This window comes from Mandrillus leucophaeus, unplaced genomic scaffold (assembly GCF_000951045.1).
Source record: "Mandrillus leucophaeus isolate KB7577 unplaced genomic scaffold, Mleu.le_1.0 Scaffold1189, whole genome shotgun sequence".
In the NCBI taxonomy this organism is placed as follows: domain Eukaryota; kingdom Metazoa; phylum Chordata; class Mammalia; order Primates; family Cercopithecidae; genus Mandrillus; species Mandrillus leucophaeus.
The window spans coordinates 375,414-398,620 of NW_012100198.1; the positions used below are offsets into that span (position 1 = coordinate 375,414).

Here is a 23,207-nt window from a genome sequence, read left to right on the forward strand (position 1 = left end):
TTTTAGTTAACCCAATATATCCAAAATATTATCATTTCAATACCTCATCAATATAAAAATTATTAATAGATATTTTGTATATTTTTCATACTGTCTTTGAAATCTGGTGTGTCTTTTGTATTTATAGTACATTTAGTTCGAACTAGCCACATGTTCAATAGCTACTTGAGTGTCTACTGTACTGGACAGATAAATTGGTTTTTCGTGGGTTTTTTTTTGTTTGTTTGTTTGTTTCTTATTGAGACAGGGTCTTGCTTTGTCATCCAGGCTAGAGTTCAGTGGTACAATCACAGCTCACTGCAGCCTTGACCTCCTGGGCTCAAGCGATCCTCCTGCCTCAGCCTCCCAAGTAGCTGGGACTATAGGCATGCCCCATCACGCTTGGCTAATTTTTAAAATTTTTTGTAGAGACAAGGTCTTGCTATGTTGCCCAGGCTGGTCTCGAACTCCTGGGCTTAAGCAATCCTCTCGCCGCAGCCTCCCAAAGAGCTGGGATTACAGGCATAAGCCACTGTGCCCAGCCTGAACAGAGAAATTCTAGGCTCATTCCACAACATCCATTCTCAGAGGACTCTATTCTCTAGTCTAGGCATCTGGCATCATTCACGCATGCCTGCTCCTGCCACACACACCTCCTATTCTATGTCATGTTCTGGAGCTACTGCTGTGCTCTTCTCTTTGCCCGGAATTCCACCCCACCTCCACCAAGAGAATTTTACCAGCCTGAATTTTCCTTATCTGTGAAGCCTTCTCCAATTATCATAAGCTGAGTTAGCCCTCTCTCTCCCTCCTTTATCACCCCACAGCACCCTTATCTGTACTGCAACATATTACTGTGAATTGAATGTGTGTTATTTCTCCTGATAAGTGATTATCTATTTGACTCCCAGTACGTAGCACATAACTGTTGCCTGATATATTTTAAATTTAAAAAAGAATGAATCAACGAATTTATGCGCCTGTGATCATACAGCTAAGTGAGTGACGGAAGTCTTTTGTTCTTTCTCCTGCTCCATGCCCACAATTTCACCCTTAGAGAGTCATTCCTCTGAAGGCTGGTTAGCCACGAGAAGTCCTTGTGAGTTAGAACTCAAGCTCTTTGATGGGATGCCATCTCAAGCCTGCAGCCATTTCAGCTTAGTAATATTAGGTATCTAGACTCAAGTTAGGAAATCCTCCTTTGCTCAGTGTCCCTGGTAAAAAGCCATACATTTGGGAGATGTTTTTTGGTTTTGTTTGTTTGCAATATCAGTGATGCTTTATTCTGATAATCAGGACAATATTGTAAATGACAATAACAACTAATATTTATTGAGTGCCATGTGCCGCCAGGCACAGTTCTAAGGAGTTTACATGTATTAACTCACTTTATAACAAACCTATCAGCTTGGCATTCTTTTTTTTTTTTTTTTTGAGATGGGGTCTTGCTCTGTCACCCAGGCTGGAGTGCAATGGCACGATCTCGGCTCACTGCAACCTCCACCTCCCAGATTCAAGTGATTCTCCTGCCTCAGCCTCCTGAGTAGCTGGGATTACAGGTGTGCACAACCACGCCCGGCTAATTTTTGTATTTTTTGGTAGAGATGAGGTTTCACCATGTTGGCCAGGCTGGTCTCGAACTCCTGACCTCAGGTGATCTGCCTGCCTGGGCCTCCCAAAGTGCTGGGATTACAGGTGTGAGCCACTACACCCAGCTGAGCTTGATATTCTTATTCTTACTGCTTTTCAGATAAATTAAGGCACAGTGAAGTGATTTGCCCAGATCACACTGCTAGTAGTATCTCCTTCACTTATCATCTAAGTTCGTTCTTGTTCATTTTTTGGTTTACTTTCCTTTTATTATTTCTTAAGTTAAATCTTCACTATCTTAAATACATAAATGAATAGATTTTATTTTAAATGCTTGTGTTTTTATTACAGTAACTTGCTCTGGAAGTACACTTGGAATGGGTAAGTCATTTTTCTCATGGATAAAATAGAACAGGATTTTTGTTGCTCCATTTTGGGGTTACTTAATGAAGTCAGCTGACTTTTCAATTAAAAGCAAATGCTTTCTTTCTTTGATACAAGGGGCTCCTGCTCTCTTATCCCATAACTTTGTCTCCCGATGATAGTGCATCTTCTCAGATTCCACCAGTTGAGATGAATTTCTTTGAATTCTGAAGTATTTTCAGTATTCTAGGGTCCTACAGGAAAATGTAAAGAGTTTTGGAAGGGGCAGCCGCTTTATCCCTCACACTTCAGAAAGTGATTCCCAGCTCAGCTGTATATTGGAGTCACCTGGAGAGCTTAAAATTAACTGATGTCTGGGTTCTGTCCCCAGAAAGTTTGATTTAATGGGTCTGGGGTGAGAGCTGGGCATCAGGAGTTGTAAAAGTTCCTCAGGTGATTCTGAAGTATAGCCAAGGCTAAGAACTGCTACTTTAGAGACATGCTTCTCAAACTTTATTGTGCACACACATCACCTGGGGCCTCGTTAAAGCCAGATTCTGATTTGGTTGGTGTAGGAAGGGTCTGAGATTCTGTATTTCCATAAGGTCCAGGTGATGCTGGCGATGCCGAGGCTGCTGGAGTAGCCAGGTGTTAGAATCTGTTAATGGCCTGCAGAGAGCTACGATGTTTGCTCCTGGTTTGCATGAGTGGGTATACCCCGTGGAGACAGAGGGTGCTGAAAGGGCAGTTGGAGTAAAGAGTACCCTTACTGCCTCCTCGGTTTTGCTCAGGGATGATCTTGTCTAAGATATTTTGGTTGCCCCCGCAGAGATAACTCTTGGCACGGCAGTGGAGATGAGCAAATGTAGCCATGAGTGCTGACCCAGTAAGCAGTGTATGCTGCCTCATGAGGAGTCCTTTCCACAGCCTTTCAGGGGACAGCTTGGTCTGGAGCCTTAGGAAAAAAATCCCCTGGGAATATTATCAATCCCAAACTACAGAACTTCCCGCCCGCCCACCCCTGCCCCGCCCCTCCCCATTCAGACATGGCTGACTTTGAATGGTATGAGTCTAAATGAAGTCTTCCTGCTTGTAAACCCCACTGGACAACCTTCCAATCGGGGCCGGCTCCCCAACCACACCCCCTTCCACTGGCAGGAACTGGGTCTAGAGTCTCCACTCCCTATTCTCTGCCCGGGCTCCCTTCCTCTCCCAGTCCATTGCTTCTCTGAGCACAGCAGAATACACGCTTTTCAATTCCTGTCCTACCTGCAGGTCTGAAATAAGCATAATCCCTATTAATTTTTCAAGAGTTTTTGTTTTCTATGACTACAATAAGGAAAAGACTTGGCTTACTGCAAACAAACTGTGAGGACACTTCTCATTATAGGAAAATCTCCCAAAGTACTAGAGACCATAAGCCCTGGTCTTCAGTGAAAGGTACATGGACCTGGGTCTGCATTCTTTAATCTGCATCTCCCTGAGACATAGGGCTGTGGTAGAAGTGTCCTAGGTTCCCAGGGGAGAGGAGTGGTGTATGATATTTTGGCCTTCCCTATGATTATGTTAAAGGAAGAGTTTCTAATAAAAACAAAAACATAAACATTTTAAAAAGTTTGAAAAGAAAGAGTTTCCATGTGATAACAAAAAACACAAAAGGTGGGGTGGCAAGGAGAGCAAGCATGGTGGCTCATGCCTGTAATCTCAGCACTTTGGGAGGCCAAAGCAGAGGATCACTTGAGCTCAGGAGTTGGAGACCAGCCTGGCCAACAAAACAAGACTCCGTCTCTACAAAGTGTAAAAAAAAATTAGCTAGGCATGGTGGCATGTGCCTGTAGTTCTGCTGTAGTCCCAGCTACTTGGGAGGCTGAGGTGAGAGGATTGCTTGAGCCTGGGAGTTCAAGGCTGCAGTGAGCTATGACAGCACCACTGCACTCCAGCCTGGGTGACAGAGTGAGACACCAGCCTCACCAGAGAGCTTTTTAGAAATGTACAGTCTTGGGCCCCATCCTGACCTACTAAATCCCCAGGTGATTCATGCATGTATTCAAGTTTGAGTAGCACTACTTAGGCACTGCTCTCAAACTTTGCTATGTAATAGAATCTCCTGGACAGTTAATAATGAATGCAGAGGCCCTGGCCCAGTGAAATGCCTCCATATTTCCATCAGGTTCCCAGGTGATTTTGATACATGTGAAGTTTGAGGAGCACTGCTTTAGGTCACTAATCTTCTCTTTTCTGACCATCCAGGCTTCAGCTTACCTTCACCGTTCCCTTCCTTAGCCAGGGCTCAGTCTTCAGTCTGAAATCTGCCACTCTCTTAAAGTAGATACTTGTAGAAATCCTGTAGGAGCCAGACACAGTGTCACACACCTGTAGTCCCAGCTACTCGGGAGGCTGAGGTAGAGAATCACTTGAGCCCAGGAGTTTGAGGCCAACCTTGGCAACATAGTGAGAACCCCCCTGCCCTCAACCCCATCTCTCTGAAAAAAAAAAAAAAAAAAAAAATCCTGCAAGGCCCTCAAAAAATAAGAGTAAACCAGATTATCTGAGGGTTTCTAAGGTCATGTGGAAGTCATTATATCTAGGGGGAAATTCTAAATTGCTGTCTTCAATTTCAGCATTTCCCCTCCCCAAACACAGAGCAAGTCCAATCAGGTCCTGGGGCTGACACTGGAGCCTCTGGATATGCTAAGGGGAGCCATGGGAATCTTGCTGGTCTAAGACTTTGGGTTTTCTTTGACTCTTGGAGTATCCTAAAGCTTTTCAAACTTTTTTTTTTTTGAGATGGAGTTTTGCTGTGTCATCCAGGCTGGAGTGCAGTGGTGCAATCTCGACTCACTGCAACCTCCACCTCTGGGGTTTAAGTGATTCTTGCGCCTCAGCCACTTGAGTAGCTGGGATTACAGATATGCACCACCACACCTGGCTAATTTTTGTATTTTTAACAGAGATGGGGTTTCACCATATTGGCCAGGCTGGTCTCGAACTCCTAGACTCATGTGATCCACCTGCCTTGGCCTCCCGAAGTGCTGGGATTACAGGCGTGAGCCACTGCACTGGCCATAAACAGACTTTTTAAGAGAGATCTGGATTCAAATCCTGCCACCATCACTTGCTCTTAGTCAAGTTGTGTAAATTCTCTCTAAGCCTAGGTTTCCTCATCTGAAAATTGGAGTAAACAATAATCCCTCACAAAAGAACATAAGGATTAAACGAGAATGTAAATTATTGGACACAATAATAGGCTCATAACAACTACTTAATAAATGGTAGTTTTTAATTCATATTCAGTTTAAGCTCATGTTACATTCTATTATGTACCAATTATTAACATTTTAATGTGCTACTTCTAAGATATTCGCATTTTAACCTTGGTCCTCATAATACACTTCCTCGTTGATTCTCTAACTGTGGTCCTGGGACCACAAGCATCAGCATCAGCTGGGAACCTCTTAGAAATGCAATTTCTCAGGCTCTTCCACAGACCTATTGAATCAGAAATTCTGGGACTAAGGCCCAGCCTTCTTTGTTTTAGCCCTCCAAGTGCTTCTGATGCATGCTGAAGTACGAAAAGCATGGCTTTAATTCAAGAAAGCTATTTCGATGCTGGAAATTGATGCAATTTGGAAGGGAAAGGAAAAAAAAAACCGATTTGAGGTGATAGGGTGCTCTAACAAGAGGTAGATAGATGGGAGGGGTTTGTGCCTGACATCACACCATGAGCAGGGGCTGGGGGCGTTCCTTCATCTTTAGGACTCAACATGTTTCAGTGTCACCTGCACATCCTGGGCAACTTTGAGGAAGTTTCCTGTCTGTGACACGCTTAGCAGCTAAACAGGTTTATGTTCTCTGTATAAAACTCCCTGAGTCATTAAAATTTTGGAGTTCCCTGAGGAGCACAGCAAGTTGGCCTGGGGGTGGAAAGGAAAGTTCTTTTGTTTTGAACCAGCAGTCTGGAATTAAAGAGGCTCTGGGAGGGTTCATTTGGTGAAGCAGGAGAGAGATTGCTCTGATTAGAAATTGCTGATCAGTTTGAACACTTGGTCAGTTGTCATAGTTTCAAGTTTACTTACTGTGAAGTGCTGCAAAAATAGTATTTCAAATCAAAATACACATAAAATCTCAGACACTGGTGCTTTTTAAGAAAATGTCTGCATATTGAATGCATCTTTTACTGCTTTCCTTCCTTACCCTTCTCAGTGATTTATAGAGGGAAGAGAAATGAAGAATGACAAAGTGAGCCCCAGATAAAAACAAAAATTTGACTAAGTGAGTAATGTAAATTGATTTTGTGTGATTTTATGGCAAAGTTTTTGTCTTTGTTTAAAATGTTTTCCCATTTGTCTTGCAGAGTTGTCTCATTTGTTAGTGATTAGAGATGGAAAAGATCTACTAGAATGTAGAATAAAATAATGCCTCTAGGATAGGAAAAGCTCCTTTGGCCTTTAGAAGAACAACTCTGACTCTGCTTCCTGAGGGCAAGGTCAGGTGTGTCCTCACCTGCACAGCAGTTGGAGATCTGCCGTGTGAAGACTCTGGAGAGAAATGGATCCAGAAAATCCCCTGGACAGCTGCCAGTGTGAGTCAGCAAGCTGTGAGAACCCTGGAAACACGAAAGGTCTGCTTAGCAGAAATTCTTTCTGCGATTTCACATCCAGACACACTACAGACTTCAACACATCCACTTCATGAGTGTTTTATTGACAACAGCACTTGCCTGCAGCCCCCTCAGGGACTGGAAATGTTCACTCCCAGAAAGTCAAGCCACCCACATGCAGACAGCACTTATCCCAAGACAAACCTCCAGCAGGACTTCAGTATAGGTTGGAAAGCAGTAGCTGCCAGGGCAACCTGAGATAACAACCGCCCTCATCACAAGTTAGGAGCAAAGCTGAGCTGCTTGCAGGGTTTTCTGAGCCAAAGCATCAGGTGATGTGACATCCATGGGAGCATCTGGGAAAGCAGAGCTGCCAGCCTGTTGCTAGAAGGATTGCAGTTATGCTTTCTGCATGACAGAAGATGTCAAATGGAGAGCCTCAAACTGTGACCGACTGACACACAGGAATCTTTTGGTGGGGAGGACCATCAATCTTATTGGCCGTATCTCCCACTCATACTGTAATTACTTTTTTCATCTTTGGAGGGGGAAGGCTATGAAATATAACATAAATCTCTCATACCTAAAAAAAAGTTTGTCCTTCAAATATCAGTAACCTAATTTAAAAAGTGTGAATAGACTTGTATAACACACACACGCACATGCACACACACAGTTACAGTGTTTGCTCCCCAAACACATGGCTATGGAGCCAAGAATGTCTGTAGTTAGGAACAACCATAAAACTCCACCCAGGGGGAATTGGACCATGGAATTAGGCTTGAATTAAGCATGGAAGAAAGAACAAACTTCCCTTTCTGTTCTCTCAACTTCCTATCAATGTGCGCTGCAAGAGAGAAGTGATATGCTTTCTCTATGAGACTGATCAGAAATATGTAATGTGTCACTAATAAGAGATCTTCCCCAGAACATCTGTACATGAATGGAGACAAGCCAAGGGCATAGATCTCTAAAAATGGAGTTGGAAGCATCAGAGAGCACACCTAATACCGTACAAATACCAAGGCACAGAAAGTGAAATAGCCATCTGCCTAGCTAGGCACCTAAGGCTGAACTGTTTTGGTCAGAATGCCATAGAAGAAAATGTGATCCGCAGTGGGTAAAGATAAAAAGCAGTTTATTTAGCGTGTATATAGCACAAACTACCGGCTTGTAAGTGCTCTCCATATACTCATTTTATTCTCATAACAACCCTACAAGCTAAGTAATAACATTATCTCCTTTATACAGGTAGGGAAAAAGAAAGAGGCCCAGAAAGGTCAAGTAGCCCACCCATGTTCACACGGCTAATCAATTCAAACACAAAGTTTCAGGGAGAGACATAGTAGCATTGATTAGACCTGCTAATTCATGCTATCTTTTAGTTAAAATTTTAATTCTAATTATTATGGGTACATAATAGTTGTATATATTTATGGGGGTACATGTGACATTTTGATACAGGTATACAATGTGTAATGATCAAATCAGGGTAATTGGGGTATCCTCAATTACCTCAAGCATTTAACATATCTTTATGTTAGGTACCCATGATATCTTTATGGAAAATATTTCTCTAGATTATTATGAATTAGTGATTGATTATTAGAGGAGATCTGGGAATAGGATAGTGAGTGATCTGCCCTAACTCAAGTGCTTGTACATTCAACCCTTGGTTATTTTGGCCATTTGCCTGCTCTGAATTATACAAAGCAGCTTTTCATCCCTGGCCAGTGTTAGCAGATTTTACCTTCCATTCTGATGTGTCATGTTTAGGGAATCCAAATTCATTTTTCAATTTGTTTAGGCAAGCAGACTAGAGGAGACGTAGAGAAACAGCTTAGCGAGCTAATGCAAAACTAGGGGAGCATGGGAGGACAGGCAATTTGGTACACTGGAAAGAGCAATGACCTTGGAGCCAAATGGATCCAGATCCTGGCTCATTTTGAGATTTTTCATGATTTATTTAACCTCCCTGAAACTCAGTTTTCTCATCTGTAAAATGGCAATAGTCATCTTGTTGGGCTGTTGCGAGGTTTGAGATAATATATTAATATTCAGCACACAGGTGCAATGAAACTGAGGTGTTTGACGTCACACTGCTAGTAAGAGGCACAGCCAGAATTGGTAGGATGTAAACCTATGCCTACGTGCAGTTAAGGCCCATGCTTGCTCCACTATTCCACAGTGCCAACAAGGACTCTGGCCTTCAGGAGCATGAGCCACAACGGCACCACATGTGACCAGAGTCAAACTTCCAACCCAGAGGGACCTTGTGTTATTCCTTGGCACCTAGTCATTCTCCTGAAGGGTAAGAGATGGAGGTACCTCACCCATCTCACTCTTCCCTCTTGGTTTGGCTCTTCAGAGTGAGGGGCTTCACCTCAGAAGGATGAATCTTCCCTGGCACATATTTTTCTTATGGACTGGGGCTTCACCCTGCTAAACGAAGCAGAACCTAACTTAAAATGAAAAGGGAGAGGGAAATCATGTGCATTTGTTTAAAAAATTGAGCAACTGAATCAATTTAGAGTAGGTTTAAAGGAGGTCAGGGCTCCAGCTTCCATTCTCATATGAGCCCTGAACAGAAAAACCACTTATGCCATAGGTTGTGCCAGAACCCATTTTATGGCCATTTTTAATTTTAGAGACAGGGTCTCACTCTGTTGCCCAGGCTGGAGTACAGCTGCATGATCATAGCTCACTGCAGCCTGGAACTCCTGGGCTCAAGCAGTCATCCTACCTCAGCCTCGCAAGTAGCTATGACTCCTCAGCTTGCAGGTATCATGTGCCATCATGCCCAGCAAACTTTTTTATTAATTTTGTGTGTGTGTGTGGAGACAGCAGTCTTGCTATGTTGCCCAGGCTGGTCTTAAACTTCTGGCCTCTATGAGTCATCCTGCCTAGGCCTCCAAAAGTGCTGGGACTACAGGTGTGAGCCACCATGCCCAGCCTGTTCTTAATTCTTCATTCTCCTTTTCTCTCCTAAAAATCGCGGGTTATCCCACAGACTACTCTATTGCTTTCCATGTAGCCCAAGCCTGATCTTTGTTCCCACTCCACCACCAAGGGCATCCGTGGCAAGTTACTTAACTTCACTAAGCCTCAGTTTCCTTGTTGTTAGGGTTGCTTTGAGGATCAGTGAGGTAATCTGCTTAGCATGGTGCCTGGCATATGGTAAGTAAGCACTCAGTAAATATTAGACATTATTAGTAGTAGTAGTATTTAACCACTTCTACTTCTGTGTAACCAGTTTGAATCTTTACAGCCACTAGTTCTTTGCAAATCCTTTTCGGAAAGCGTACTTTCTGCCAGTGTCATGATGGTTATCTCACAGTTAGGGCTCTTAGCAACTAAACTGATCTAATTTATGTTTGATGACTTTGATTTAAAGTCCCAAAAGAACCATGTCAGTAAACAGATTTCTGCCTAAACTTTGAGCTCAGATCTCCTCCTCTGTGAATCAACCTTCAACGATAATTTTTTATTCTGAAGCATTAACAGACCCTCCCTACATTTGTTGCACAAATTTGTTAATAAATGATTATTGTTTTGTTGGTTCATTTATGTATATCTTATCATTAAGGCATTCCATTTTTAAACCCAGTTTTAACTATCTGCAGCATTCCAGGAATCGCGCTCTTTAATTAGATTATAAATTCTTCAGGGGGAAGAGTCGGTCTCTCATTTCTTTGACTCTTCCAAAAGTCCAGCACAGTTTTTGGCACACTGGAGGGTACCTCACAGTTCTACGCAATTACTATGTCCTTGAAAAATGAATGAAATAAACTTTTGGGGACAGCACATTTTCTATTAGGTAGTTGGGCTGGCTACTGAGTAAAATCTATTATGAATCGCCTCGCGAAGTGAAGGGTTCTTCTGTAAAGGGGAGGATCCTCCAGTCTTCGTGTATGTGTGAACTCGGAATTTCATAGACAGCCCTGTCTCACTATCGGTTTGGCACTTCGCCTTCCTAGGCCACAGGACGTCGAACCGCAGGCGACAGCCGCCTCCCGCGAGGGGGCGCCCGACTTCCCTCGGCGCTTCCACCTATACTACGCAGCCTCCGTCAGGCAGTGGGCGGAAATTTCCTTGCTGTCGCGCGTGACGTCACCGGAGGGCGAGCTCTGCAAGAGGGGGTGGGGCCTTCCCCTGCAGCGAGGGGCGGGGCCGTCCCAACGCCGCTTTTGCGGCCAAAGTAGGTTGGGAGTGGAAGGTGGTGGCTGCTGTTCCGCAGTGTCGGGAAGATGGCGCCGCCGGTGGCAGAGAGGGGGCTAAAGAGCGTCGTGTGGCAGAGTGAGTGCGGTGGGGCAGGGGTTGAGAGAGGGAAGGCCGGGAGGCTACCGTGCCGGGTCTCGTTTTGCAGCCCCAACCCAGCGGTCTGTTGAGTCGCCGCCGCGAGCACTTGTTGCTTTGGCATCTGTGTGAGGACTTCTTCCTGCTTTCCTGCCCTGCCCTGTTCCTTGCCAGCACCAGGGATGGGCGGGGTGCGACGGGACGCGGCCTTCTAGTTGGCGTCGGGCACCCACTCGACTCGGCCGCGCTCCTGGCCGCGAAGCTCCGCCCGGGGTGAGCTGCCCTGGCCCGGCTTTCCCTCCTGCGGGGCCCGCGCCTGTCCTCGGCCGCACTCTCTACTCATCTGTGCTCTTGTCCGCTCTCCACCAGTTGGGGATGTCTCTCCATCCGAGACAATTCCAGCGCTGTTTATTCCGCCCCCATCTCCACCCCACACTGGAGTTTGCAAGGACTGTTTATTCTGCTTATTCGTGTTAGTATCAACCCGTGCTTTTCAAAAAAAAAACCCTCACTGTTTAACAGACTCCTCTTTCCCTATTCCGAGAGGAACCTACTTTCTGAAAAGTTCTTGAGAAGGGACCATTGGAATGACCGAGTGTCCAGCCGTGACATCTTCCTGCATAGCCCGGGCTGGAGCCGCCGCTCCTTCCGTTTTCCCTACACTCTCGGGGGCCCCCTCCCTGCTGTTAGGACCGGACTTCTTATTGGTTACTGATGTTCTGCGGTGTCATCCACAACTTTCATCAACATCGCTCCAAACCTAGGTCTGGCAGGTTAGAGAAAGAATGAAACCACCTAACAGGAATAACCATCATTGTCTGGCATTTCTGAGTTCAAAATAATTATGGCCTAGTAGTGGAAAGGGAGTAGCATCTAAGTATTTCTTAGTCCAACTTGTTGAACAAAAAACAGAAATGATTTAGTCAGCAGAATTCTGGGAGTTCGTTGTCTAAAATTAAAAATCCAAATCAGTAACTGGGATAGTGCTTAACATATAGCAGGCACTAAGCAAATGTATAAATAGGTGAAAAATATGAAATTATCTTTTAAAAGATTCATTTTAAGGTTGGCGTTTGCTTTTTCAAGATTTACATGGCTGACTTTTTAAGATTTGGGGATGTTTTAAAACAGTGGTATTTAAATACATTTATGTGAAAATGGGTAACAAATTGTGTTGTATAAATAATTTCCAGATATATGTTATTAACATCAGCATGTATGCATTTAAGCCAGGTCTTTACATATTGAATCATAAGCTTTTTCCCTTTTTCACGTTTTCCTTCTGATCCTCATATAAAGACATTGTTTTTATTATCTGTCATTCTGTGACTTCCTTTTTTAAAATCAACTGACATTGACTCAACATTTTTCGTGCTGCTTCACAATCTTCGTAATTAACATTTTAAAATTGCTTTTTAAATACCTTGAGGTGGCAAAAAATTTTGATAGCAGAAAAGAAAAGAAAGAATTATGGCCAGGTGCAGTGGCTCATGCCTGTAATCCCAGCACTTTGGGAGGCCAGGGCAAGATGATCGCCTGAGCTTAGGAGTTCAAGACCAGCCTGGGCAACATACTGAACCCTGTCTTAAAAAATAATAATAAAATTAGATTTTAAAAATGTTACATAAAAACAAAATTAATCTTCCTCCCAACCAGACCCGTAGCCTTCCTCTCCAGAGACACTCAGGTTTCTTATAAATCCTTCCACAAGTTTTTTAATGCAATTACAAGCATGCATAGAATCATATGTTTTTGTTTTACTCAATTATCTTTGTTTTATGTCTTTTTTCATTCTGGTTGCTTTCTCTTTTATTTTGTTGGGCAAAATTTTCTTTTTTTAATTTTTGGATATTTACACAGTCATTTATTTAAATCGGTGTTAATATATTGAGTATGTACTCTGTTCTTTGATTTCCTAGAATTGACAATTGAGTGGGAGAAGACAGGTGCACAAGTACTTAAGGACTGCTGTATTAGCAGTATGAAATTTTGGAAGAAGGAATTATTTTCCTCTATGGGAGGAGGTCAGGGAAGGCTCAAGAGGAAGTGACATATAAGATGTTTCTTGAAAGGTAGTAGGATTTTGACAGGCAGAGGGAAATCTGTATCAAACCCCAAAGGTGACAAAGTAAGTGGTTGATTATGGAAGAGGGAACAATTCCTTTTGATCGAGTACAGGGTATTCATTGCAAGGGATAGGGGGACATAGACCAAAAAGTAGTTTGGAGCCAGATTATGAAGGGCCTGGTTGCTGTATTATTTAGACATTCTGTAGGCAGTGGGAAACCATTAAAAATGATATTTTCTCCTCCTTTTTCAAAGAGCAGTCACTAGCATTTTTGGCATTCTATTAAACAGTGCTGAGAGAAAGTGATTTTCTTGTTCCTATTTTGAAGATAAATTACTCTAAGATTTAATTAAGTGTAATGTTAGTGTGAAGTGCACTAATGATAAGTGCACAGCTGGATGAGTTTTTTACCCATGAAACTACCATCCAGATCACGATGAAAGAATGTTTCCAAGCACCCTATGGCCTTTCCCAGTTCAAGCTCTACCCTCTCCCCTAGAGTAACCAGTATTCTGACTTATATCACCACCAAATAATTTTATAATGGTGCCTTTTTACCCTTACACTATTATGTTTACGAGAAATCCTCCATGCCCTTTGTTGTAGTGTTTTCTTCAATAATAAATATTGAATTGTGTGCACCTGTAGTCCCAACTCCTTGGGAGACTGAGGTAGGAGGATCGCTTGAACCCGGGAGGTGGAGGTTGCAGTGAGCCAAGATTGCACCACTGCGCTCCAGCCTGGGCCACAGAGACCCTGTCTCAAAAAACAAAATAAGAATAAATCTTCAATTTACTACATTTCTACCTAGAAATAATTGCTTTAGTATTTACTTTTGTATATATTTAGTTGGTTATACAGTAGTCCTTAGTTTTTTGTGTATGTGTTTTTTGTTTTGTTTTGTTTTTGAGACGGAGTCTCGCTCTGTTGCCAGGCTGGAGTGCAATGGTGCGATCTCTGCTCACTGCAACCTCCGCCTCCCAGGATCAAGTGATTCTCCTCCCTCAGCCTCCTGAGTAGCTGAGATTACAGTCATGTGCCACCATGCCCAGCAAATTTTTGTATTTTTAGTAGAGATGAGGTTTCACCATGTTGGCCAGGGTGGTCTCGATCTCTTCACCTCATGATCCACCAGCCGCAGCCTCCCAAAGTGCTGGGATTACAGGCGTGAGCCACCGCACCCGGCCAGTCCTTAGTTTTTATATATTCTGCTTTCATACAATTTTTGATCATTGTATCTTGAAAGCCCCTGGGTGGTCTTTCCCATTCACAGTTCGGTCTGTTTTTGTTCAGCTGACTTGTGATGATTAACTTGTGATGATTATTGCTTTGGTTTCCTGCCACAGGCCCCTGGGTTTGCTTTTATAAAGATTCTTACCTGTTCACTGAATAATCTGGGCCAGAGGCAGAATCTGTTGGAATCATAATTAGGAATTTAATAACATGTTTTAGTTTTCTTTTTCTTTCTTTTTTTTTTTTTAACACAGAGTCTCTCTCTGTCGCCAGGCTGGAGTGCAGTGGCGTGGTGTAGGCTCACTGCAACTTCTTCTTCCCTGGTTCAAGCAATTCTCCTGCCTCAGCCTCCCCAGTAGCTGGGATTACAGGCACGTGCTACCACGCCCAGCTAAGTTTTGTATTTTTAGTAGAGATGGGGTTTCACCGTGTTGGCCAGGATGGCCTTGATCTCCTGACTTCATGATCTGCCCACCTTGGCCTCCCAAAATGCGGGCGTTACAGGCATGAGCCACTGCATGTGGCCTTTTTTTTTTCTTTTTTTTTGAGGTGGAGTCTCGCTCTGTTGCCCAGGCTGGAGTGCAATGGCTTGATCTCTGCTCACTGCAACCGCTGCCTCCTGGGTTCAAGTGATTCTCCTGCCTCAGCTTCCCAAGTAGCTGGGACTACAGGTAAGCGCCACCACACTTGGCTAATTTTTGTATTATTAGTAGAGACGGGGTTTCACCATGTTGGTCAGGCTGGTCTTGAACTCCCGACCTCATGATCTGCCCGCCTCGACCTCCCAAAATGCTGGGATTACAGGCGTGAGCCACCGCGCCCAGCCATGTTTTGGTTTTCTGAGAATATAATTTCCCTTATGGCCTACAAGTCTGATTTTTTTACTTTTGCTATTTGATTTTCAAAAACATTGTTATGATACACTATTTATAGAAGCTTGGTTTATTATTTCTCCATACTGAAATAATCATTGTAAGACTTGGTTTCTAGTCCAGGTTATATTTCTGTTTCCTAACTTAAACCATGAGGGATTTGGACTACATTTTCTTCAACATGTTTTTTTCACCTTGAATTCTCCATGATTCCATTTTTTAGATCTTCACTTTGTTATATTTTCTTTATTTCTGCTTGCATTCCTGATAGTTTTCTCTGATGCCATAGTTTTCTTTTATGTTGTTTTGTTTGGGACATAAATATTTACTATTTACTATTAGATTTTCATTTAAGGCTTTTTGCCTGACATCTTTTTTTTTCTTGCTCCTCTTTTATATACTTAGGCATGATCTTAGTCCATCTCCAGCAAATTTTAAAAATCATATATATTAAAGATCTAAAATATAAAAAATAAGGCAATAAAATGTGGAGCAAATATAGGATAGTATGGGTTAGACTTTTAAAAAGTAACTGGTAACTCAGATGCCATAGAAAAGATTATATAAAAATTGTAAGCCAGGTACCGTGGCTCATGCCTGTAATCCTAGCACTTTGAGAGTCCAAGGTGGGATGATCCCTTGAGCCCTGGAGTTCGAGACCAACCTGGGCAACAAAGTGAGACCCCATCTATACAAAAAAACTTTAAATTAACCATGTTTGGTGACTTTCACCTGTGTTCCCAGCTACATGGGAGGCTGAGGCAGGAGGATCCCTTCAGCCTAGGAGGCTGAGGCTGCAGTGGACATTGATTGTGTCACTGCACTCCAGCCTGGGTGACAGAGCAAGACCCTGACTCTGAATAAAGAAATAGCGAGCATAAGCCCGGGCACAGTGGCTCATGCCTGTAATTGCAGCACTTTGGGAGGCCAAAGCAGGTGGATCACTTGAGCTCAGGAGTTCAAGACCAGCCTGAGCAACATGGTGAAACTCCGTCTCTATCAAAAATACAAAAATTAGCCAGGTGTGGTAACGCACGCCTGTGGTCCCAGCTACTCAGGAGGTTGAGGTGGGAGGATCGCTGGAGCCTGGGAAGTTGAGGCTGCAGTGAGCAGTGATCATGCCACTCACTTCAGCCTGGGTGACAGAGCATGACTCAGTCTCAGAAAACAAAAACAAACTAAAGTTACTATCTGGGTAGCATTTGGACTAGTGGAAGATTAATTTAGAGATTAGGTAGAAGCCAGTCAGTGGAGTATGTTAAATAGTATAGTTTAGATTTTATTCTATAAGCAAGAGTGAGCATTTGAGGGAATTTCGAGGTGTGTATTAATATAATCAAACAGTTGTATTTCAGGAAGGTGACTCTGACAGCAGAGTGAAGAATGTATTGAAATAGCAAAGGTGTTGGAGGTGGAAAGCAGGAAATCCAGATAGGATTCTATTGCAATACTTCAGTGAGAATGAAGAATCAAGTTGATGTTGGGTGACAGTGGCAATGAAAAATAATAGCTACCAGAGAGAACAATCAATATGCCTAATAGGTGGGTGTGGGGAAAGGAGGAAATAGACAAAGACAATGACTAAGAAAATGACAATAATACTTAGAGAAATAAGTCTAAAGTAGTTTTCAGGGTGCTGTAATGTCACCTTGAGACATGTAGCTGCTTGTATCTGTATTGTATAATCGAATGACATTCAAAGAGAGAAGGGCTGTAAGACTGTCAAAAATTGAAAGACTAATATGATAGATGAAACTTTGATGATGAATATGGTCTGAGGAGACCAGCCACAGGAGCAAATTCTCTTACCTTCGCTCTGAGAACAAGCAGAGCAAAGGTAAGAGAATTGAGTCTTGAGGTATATTCATATTTAGGATGCTAGAGAAAGGGATATAAGGTCAAATGATTTTCATTAGTATTTAGAGGAAATGCCTCCTTAATTCTACAGTATTTGTTGATATGATTTCCTTTGACTCCTCTCTAAACATATCTACCTGTGACTGTGTCACTTTTCATGGATGCCCTTACTATCTCCATAAAACTAGTTATTTCTTTAAGGCAATAACACTGACTCTTTAGGTATCTTCAGATTCTTTTTTTTTTTTTTTCCTCTGGCAGACACAGATAGATCTAAGTATCTTCAGATTCCAAGACAGTTCTATCACTAGAAATTTAAAGCAAGCTACATATGTAATTTTAAATTTTCTAGTAGTCACATAAAAAGGTAAAAAGAAAAAAGTCAAATTAATATATTATATTTGACCTAGTAAGTTTTTTACATTCCTTTTTTTGTACTAAGGTTTTTGAAGTCTTGTGTATTCTGTACTTACAGGATATCTCAATTCAGACTAGCTGCATTTCAGGTGCTCAGTAGCCAGATGTGTCTGGTTTCCACCATCTAGGACAATGCAGTTCTAAGGTTTCAAAGACTATAATGAGATGACTTCTGCTTAGGGAGCTTTTCTCCAATCTACTCCATCATACATTCCATGAGCATTCATTTCTTAAGAGAAAGACACAAATAAATCTGATAAAAACAAGCAAATGTCTTCAATTTTCAGCTTGTTTGAGGTGTAAAGAACGAAGCTAGCTTTGAAAGGAAAAGCAGCATAATATTTCTGTATCTGAGCTGTACCTGAGAAAATCCTTTATTTTTGCCTGTAGGGTTCTAGAAGCCAGTGCTTTTGGCTTAAATTATGGTTAAATATTTCAGACTTTCACAATTCTCATATAACACTATAATCCTCCTAGCAAACAATATATAATTATCTCAGTTGATATTTCTTAACACTTTCAAATCTTCCCAGTCACAATAAAACCTTCCAGATCACAATTCTGAAAATGACTATAAATAACTTAATTGCTTTTACTAACATTTCTGAAACCAAATATGTGTTTTATTCCCCCCTCACACGAACCAGTTCACCAACTCTGGACCCCAACTGTATTAGTGTCAGAATTGAAATGAATTGTAGGATATCCAGTTAGTTAGGAACTAGTTAGCTAGGAACACTAGTTAGTGTCAGACTCCACAGGTTTGAGGGGTCAGTCTCACAATACTGCCTTCACTTCAAATGCCAGTACCAAGTCCCTAGACCCACACTTCCGTCTGGCTTGGCTACAAAGTCAGGAATTCCCACAATCCCTCTTCCCTTTCAGGTTCATTAATTTGCTAGAATGGCTCACAGAACTTCAGAAAACACTTTACTTACTACCAGTTTATTACAAAAGATATAAATGAACAGCCAGGTGGAGAGGTACATAGGGTAAGGTCCAAAAAGGTCCTAAGCATAGGTGCTTCTACCACATGGAGTTGGGTGTCTCACCCTCCTGGCACATGGTTTGTTCACCACCTTGGAAGCTCTCCAAACTCTCTTAAGGGGTTTGTATGGAGGCTTCATTATATAAGCATGACTGATTGAATCACTGGTGATCGAACTCAATCTCCAGTCCCTCTTCCTTTCCCAGAGGTCCTGGGGTAGGACTGAAGGTTCCAACCCTAATGGCTTGGTCTGGTGACCAGCCCTCAATCTAAAACTATATAGGGTCCCCTCACCCAAGAGTCATTCCATTTGCAGATGGAAGAGACACTTACCACTCAGGAGATTCCAAGGCCTTTAGGGGCTCTGTGCCAGGAACTGGGGGTAAAAACCAAAATTTTTTATTGTACCACAGTAACTATTATTATTTATACCTTCTGATAGAAGAGCCGTCATTTTTTAACATCACTTGTTATCAAAAACTTGTTGATAAATTTCCCAAAAGCATTAACTTAAATATAAATTAGGAAATGGAAAAGCTTAAGTTAATGAAATAACCATCTCATTAACAAGAATTAATGAAAAACAGGTTACTATAATTTATATTTTAATTATATTTTATGTATTACTATGTATTACTACTGATTTTAAAATCAATTGAACATTAATAAAACATAGTAAGTGTGGGAAATTGTTTTATTAAGTAGAACAGATATTTGTGTAAATTGTCTACATGCGTTATTTAATACATAATGGAAAATGTTTTTAAATCAGTGAACTAATTTTTAAAACATATTTAGAGAATTTTGAAAATCATTGTAAGGAACATAATATTTATTGATTATAAATCAAGATTGAATATTGTGTCCAAATGCCGTGATATGTATTGTTGAAAAGTGTAATGTAGTAAATCAGTATGAAAAATGTTTACGCAGATTTGATTGGCAGATATAATTTAGCAATGGGCAACTTAAGGATGTTCCCGTGGGTTTTTTGTTTTCATCTTGTTTTACTTGGGATTTAAGTAGAATAGGAAAAACCAAATCAGGTAATACTTTTAGAAATATTTTCTCGGTATGTTCATGTACTTAAATATATTAACCCTTTTTATAATACCTTTTAAAGTTAAAAAATTGATTACAGTTGAAATGTACTGTATAGGCTAGGTATTAGAATTGGATTTTTCGGTAGGGTTTAACAAATATGTATGCTTTTTATGTAGTTTAACAAATTTCAAATTGGATTTTTCCTTAGCCATTTTGGACTGTTTGAATTACTATGTTTCTGTTGATTTAGTTCCTAAGTAATTCCTTTCTTTTTTAAACAGAGATAAAAGCAACAGTGTTTGATGACTGCAAGAAAGAAGGTGAATGGAAGGTAGAATTTGCATACCTTGCTCTTATAAAAAATAATACAAACTTTAAAAACAATAGAGTATAAAAACTACATAGTATTTACATGGTGTTAGGTATTCTAGTATAAGTAATCTAAAGATGATTTGACGTATGTGGAAGGATGTGTGTAGGTTACATGCAAATACTACACTATTTTATGTAAAAGATTTGAGTATCCATGGAGTTTTGGTATACATAGGGGTCCTCGAACCCCCATGGATACTGAGGGATGACTATATAGGGTGTGGAATCACACTGCTTGGCTCTGAATACTATCTTCACCACTTAATTGCTTGGCTCCTTGCACAAATTACTTGACCTCTCTCTGCCCCCATTTCCTTGTTTATAAAAATGGTGATGGTAATACCTCATATGGTAATTGTAAATATGAGGTGAATTAATCCATGGAAATGGCTTAAAACAGTGCTTTGTGCAATAATTGTTCTACAAGTGACAATTGTAATTTTAAGAAAATTTGATGTTAAACATAATGTCATTTAAAATGAATAAGCTCTGTGCTTCAAATTAGAAATATTTCTGTTTGCTTACTTATGTACAATACTATATGCATGTATACTGAGAAAATCTCTAGATTGTGCAAGATAAAAGATGAGGTCATTTTGCCTACTGTCCTGATATTTTATGTTATAAAAGGCTTTATAAAGGTTAATGGATAAAATTCTTTTTTTCATTCTTGGTAATAGGATGCTTACAGTATTTTTAAAATTTGTGTTTGTTTTAAGATAATGCTTTTAGATGAATTTACCACTAAGCTTTTGGCATCATGTTGCAAAATGACAGATCTTCTAGAAGAAGGTATTACTGGTAAGTGTTATTCTTGGCATGAACACTTTTTAATTGTAATTGGGGGAGATCTGAAGTATTAAATTTTAGTTAGTAATTGTGTTTCTAAGGAGCTTATTTTTTAAAATTACTGTAGCCTTAACAATTAGATTTAACATTCTTTTCTCTGAATCTTCTGTCAGTTTTTTTTTTCCTCAGCTGAGACATATAATTAAGACCCCTAACCAAGCCTAACTCAGTTGCCTTGTTGAGGTTCTTTAATGTTTTGCTCATATATATATATATAAAAAACAAGTTTGTGTATTGATACACAAGCTTTACTTCAGTATTTTGATTTAGTTTATGGTTTCATGTATCGCTTTAAAGTGGATATCAAGATTTATGTCATAAAATTAACTTGTACATACTTACAAATGCATAATGCTGACTTTGTAAATTTATCTTTATTACCAGAAAGGAGGCAAATAATTATAAGTTTAAATCAGTTTTAGCATGAAAATTTGAAATACTTACAGATTCTGAAAAAAAATCATAATGTCACAAGAAGTTATCTTCCTCTAGGCAGGATTATGTTATTGAGATATTAATCTATATTACCTATTGAGGAAAATACTAGTATCTTGTAACATTCATAATCGTGTTATCCTTAATTCATCCTTTAACTCACTTATTAAAATTTGATCTTCATAATAACCCTATGAAGACAGATATCAAATACTCTCATTTCTAATGAGGAATCTGAGGCTCCAAGTGAAATATAATTCATTTATATTTTGAATCCTAATGTAGTTTATGTACTGTCTGTTACTCCTAACTTAATGAAGTTCAAAAATATACCCAGTATTTTCAAGAAAGTCTGACCATATCATGTTTATGTTTTAACGTTTATATATAAAATAATCTTTTTTTTTTGAGACAGGGTCTCCCTCTGTCACCCAGGCTGGAGTGCAGTGGTGTGATTTTGGCTCACTGCAGCCTCCTCCTCCCGGGTTCAAACAGTCCTTCCATCTCAGTCTCCCAAGTAGCTGGGACTACAGGCACACACCACCACACCCAGCTAATCTATGTATTTTCTTGGATAGAAAGAGGGTTTCACCATGTTGCCCAGGATAGTCTCGAACTCCTGGGTTCAAGTAATCCACTTGCCTTGGCCTCTCAAAGTGCTGGAATTACAGGTGTGAGCCACCATGCCCAGCCATAAAATAACCTTTATTGTTGATTACATATTCAATTTGTGGTCTTTCTGACCCTCAGTGTAAAAAGCTCTAAACTAGAAATTAGAAAATTGAAGCCTTGATTTTTCTACTGAATAAGTGAAATATTGATTAAGCCACTTAAGTTTTTTAAGTTCCGAAAGGTCATTCTGATGTGAAACTAGGGTGAGAACCATTTGATAACACATAAAAGCTCTGTGGAACTGCAGAGCTGTTATGCACTGTAGGGAGGTTTATTGCATTTTGTAGACCATCGTTTCTCACTGTATGCTCAGTATTAATAGATATTCTTCAAGGAAGGGATTCTGTGGCCAGTACATTTAGGAAACAGTATTAAACACAGCTCAACAGCTTTCTTCAGAGTCTTTATATGCCAAGGTATAAGTAGATCCACTGGGTAAAATGATAGTATCCAGTTTTCTTAACTTATTTGGCCACAGAAAGCTATTTTTGAGAAGCGTTTCATAGGACTGTATATCATAGAGCTCGCTGCTGTGGGATACCTTTGATATCCTCCAGACCCACCTAAGTTTGCTATGGTTTAATTGTAGTCATATCTTCTAACTTAAACTCAAAACAGTCCTTTTGAGTTCCACATTAGCTCTCCTGAAAATCCCTCTATGAAACTGGGCATTGGCAGGTTCAGCAGTCAGACTTTCTGTTGTCATTCAGGTCATTCATGAAAATATTTAGTAGTGTCTTGGGATTAAAAAAAAATTGGGAAAAAAATGCTGTGTCAGGATTTGCTACTTGAGTGGAGAAAAAAGTCAAGTGTAAAAACCTTTAAAAAAATAGACTGAAGCTGGATACAATGACTCATGCCTATAATCCCAGCGCTTTGGGAAGCTGAGGCAGGAAGATCACTTGAGCCCAGGAGTTTAAGACCAGCCTGGGCAATATAGTGAGACTTTGTCTCTACTAAATCCAAAAAAATTAACCAAGCATGGTGACACATACCTGTAGTCCCAGCTACTTGGAGAACTGAGGCAAGAGGATTCCTTCAGGGAAGTCAAGGCTGCACTAAGCCCTGATTGTGCCACTATACTCCAGCCAGGGTGACAAAACAAACCTTATTTCAAAAAAATAAATAAAAAGTGAAAGACAGATTGGGAGTTAGATTATTCTTTTTCACTATTAAAGACCATTCTCTTTGTTTTTTTGGTTTTTTGATAGGTGTGTACTTTTCGGTGAATGGAGAAGTGGCACTTTCTGTTATTAATAAAGAGATTTCAGAATATTCTCAGAGCCTGAGTTCTAAATCATATCTATCACAGTATTTTCAGTGTTTTAACATGTACATTATTCACCAAACAAAATAGTATGTATAGCATGGCTGTAAGACACTCCATTCTGAGCATTAAACGATTGAAATAAATGAGCACAGATTAAACCTTAATTTTTTCAAGTAAAATTATAATAGTTGAGAATGAAGAGAAAAAGATTAAATTTTTCCTTGGAAATATTATTTGATTGTCTAGTAGTAGTTATGATAAACCTCTACATTACTAATACACATTCAGGAATGAGAAAAGGA

General features: G+C 40.5%; 2 protein-coding genes across 2 annotated transcripts in view; both read left to right on the top strand.

Moving 5' to 3' along the window:
- Positions 1 to 7,125, top strand: part of FNDC7 (fibronectin type III domain containing 7) — a 37,474-nt gene extending 30,349 nt beyond the window's left edge. Inside the window, exons 11-13 of the mRNA XM_011965958.1 lie at positions 1,921 to 1,950; positions 6,136 to 6,204; positions 6,287 to 7,125. Coding sequence (XP_011821348.1) covers positions 1,921 to 1,950; positions 6,136 to 6,167 — 62 coding nt within the window. The 3' untranslated portion in view covers positions 6,168 to 6,204; positions 6,287 to 7,125. The remainder of the gene's footprint in view (positions 1 to 1,920; positions 1,951 to 6,135; positions 6,205 to 6,286) is intronic.
- A 3,551-nt stretch (positions 7,126 to 10,676) lies between these two features.
- Positions 10,677 to 23,207, top strand: part of STXBP3 (syntaxin binding protein 3) — a 61,718-nt gene continuing 49,187 nt past the window's right edge. Inside the window, exons 1-3 of the mRNA XM_011965971.1 lie at positions 10,677 to 10,828; positions 19,589 to 19,638; positions 20,399 to 20,480. Of these exons, the coding sequence (XP_011821361.1) occupies positions 10,780 to 10,828; positions 19,589 to 19,638; positions 20,399 to 20,480 (181 nt within the window). The 5' untranslated portion in view covers positions 10,677 to 10,779. The remainder of the gene's footprint in view (positions 10,829 to 19,588; positions 19,639 to 20,398; positions 20,481 to 23,207) is intronic.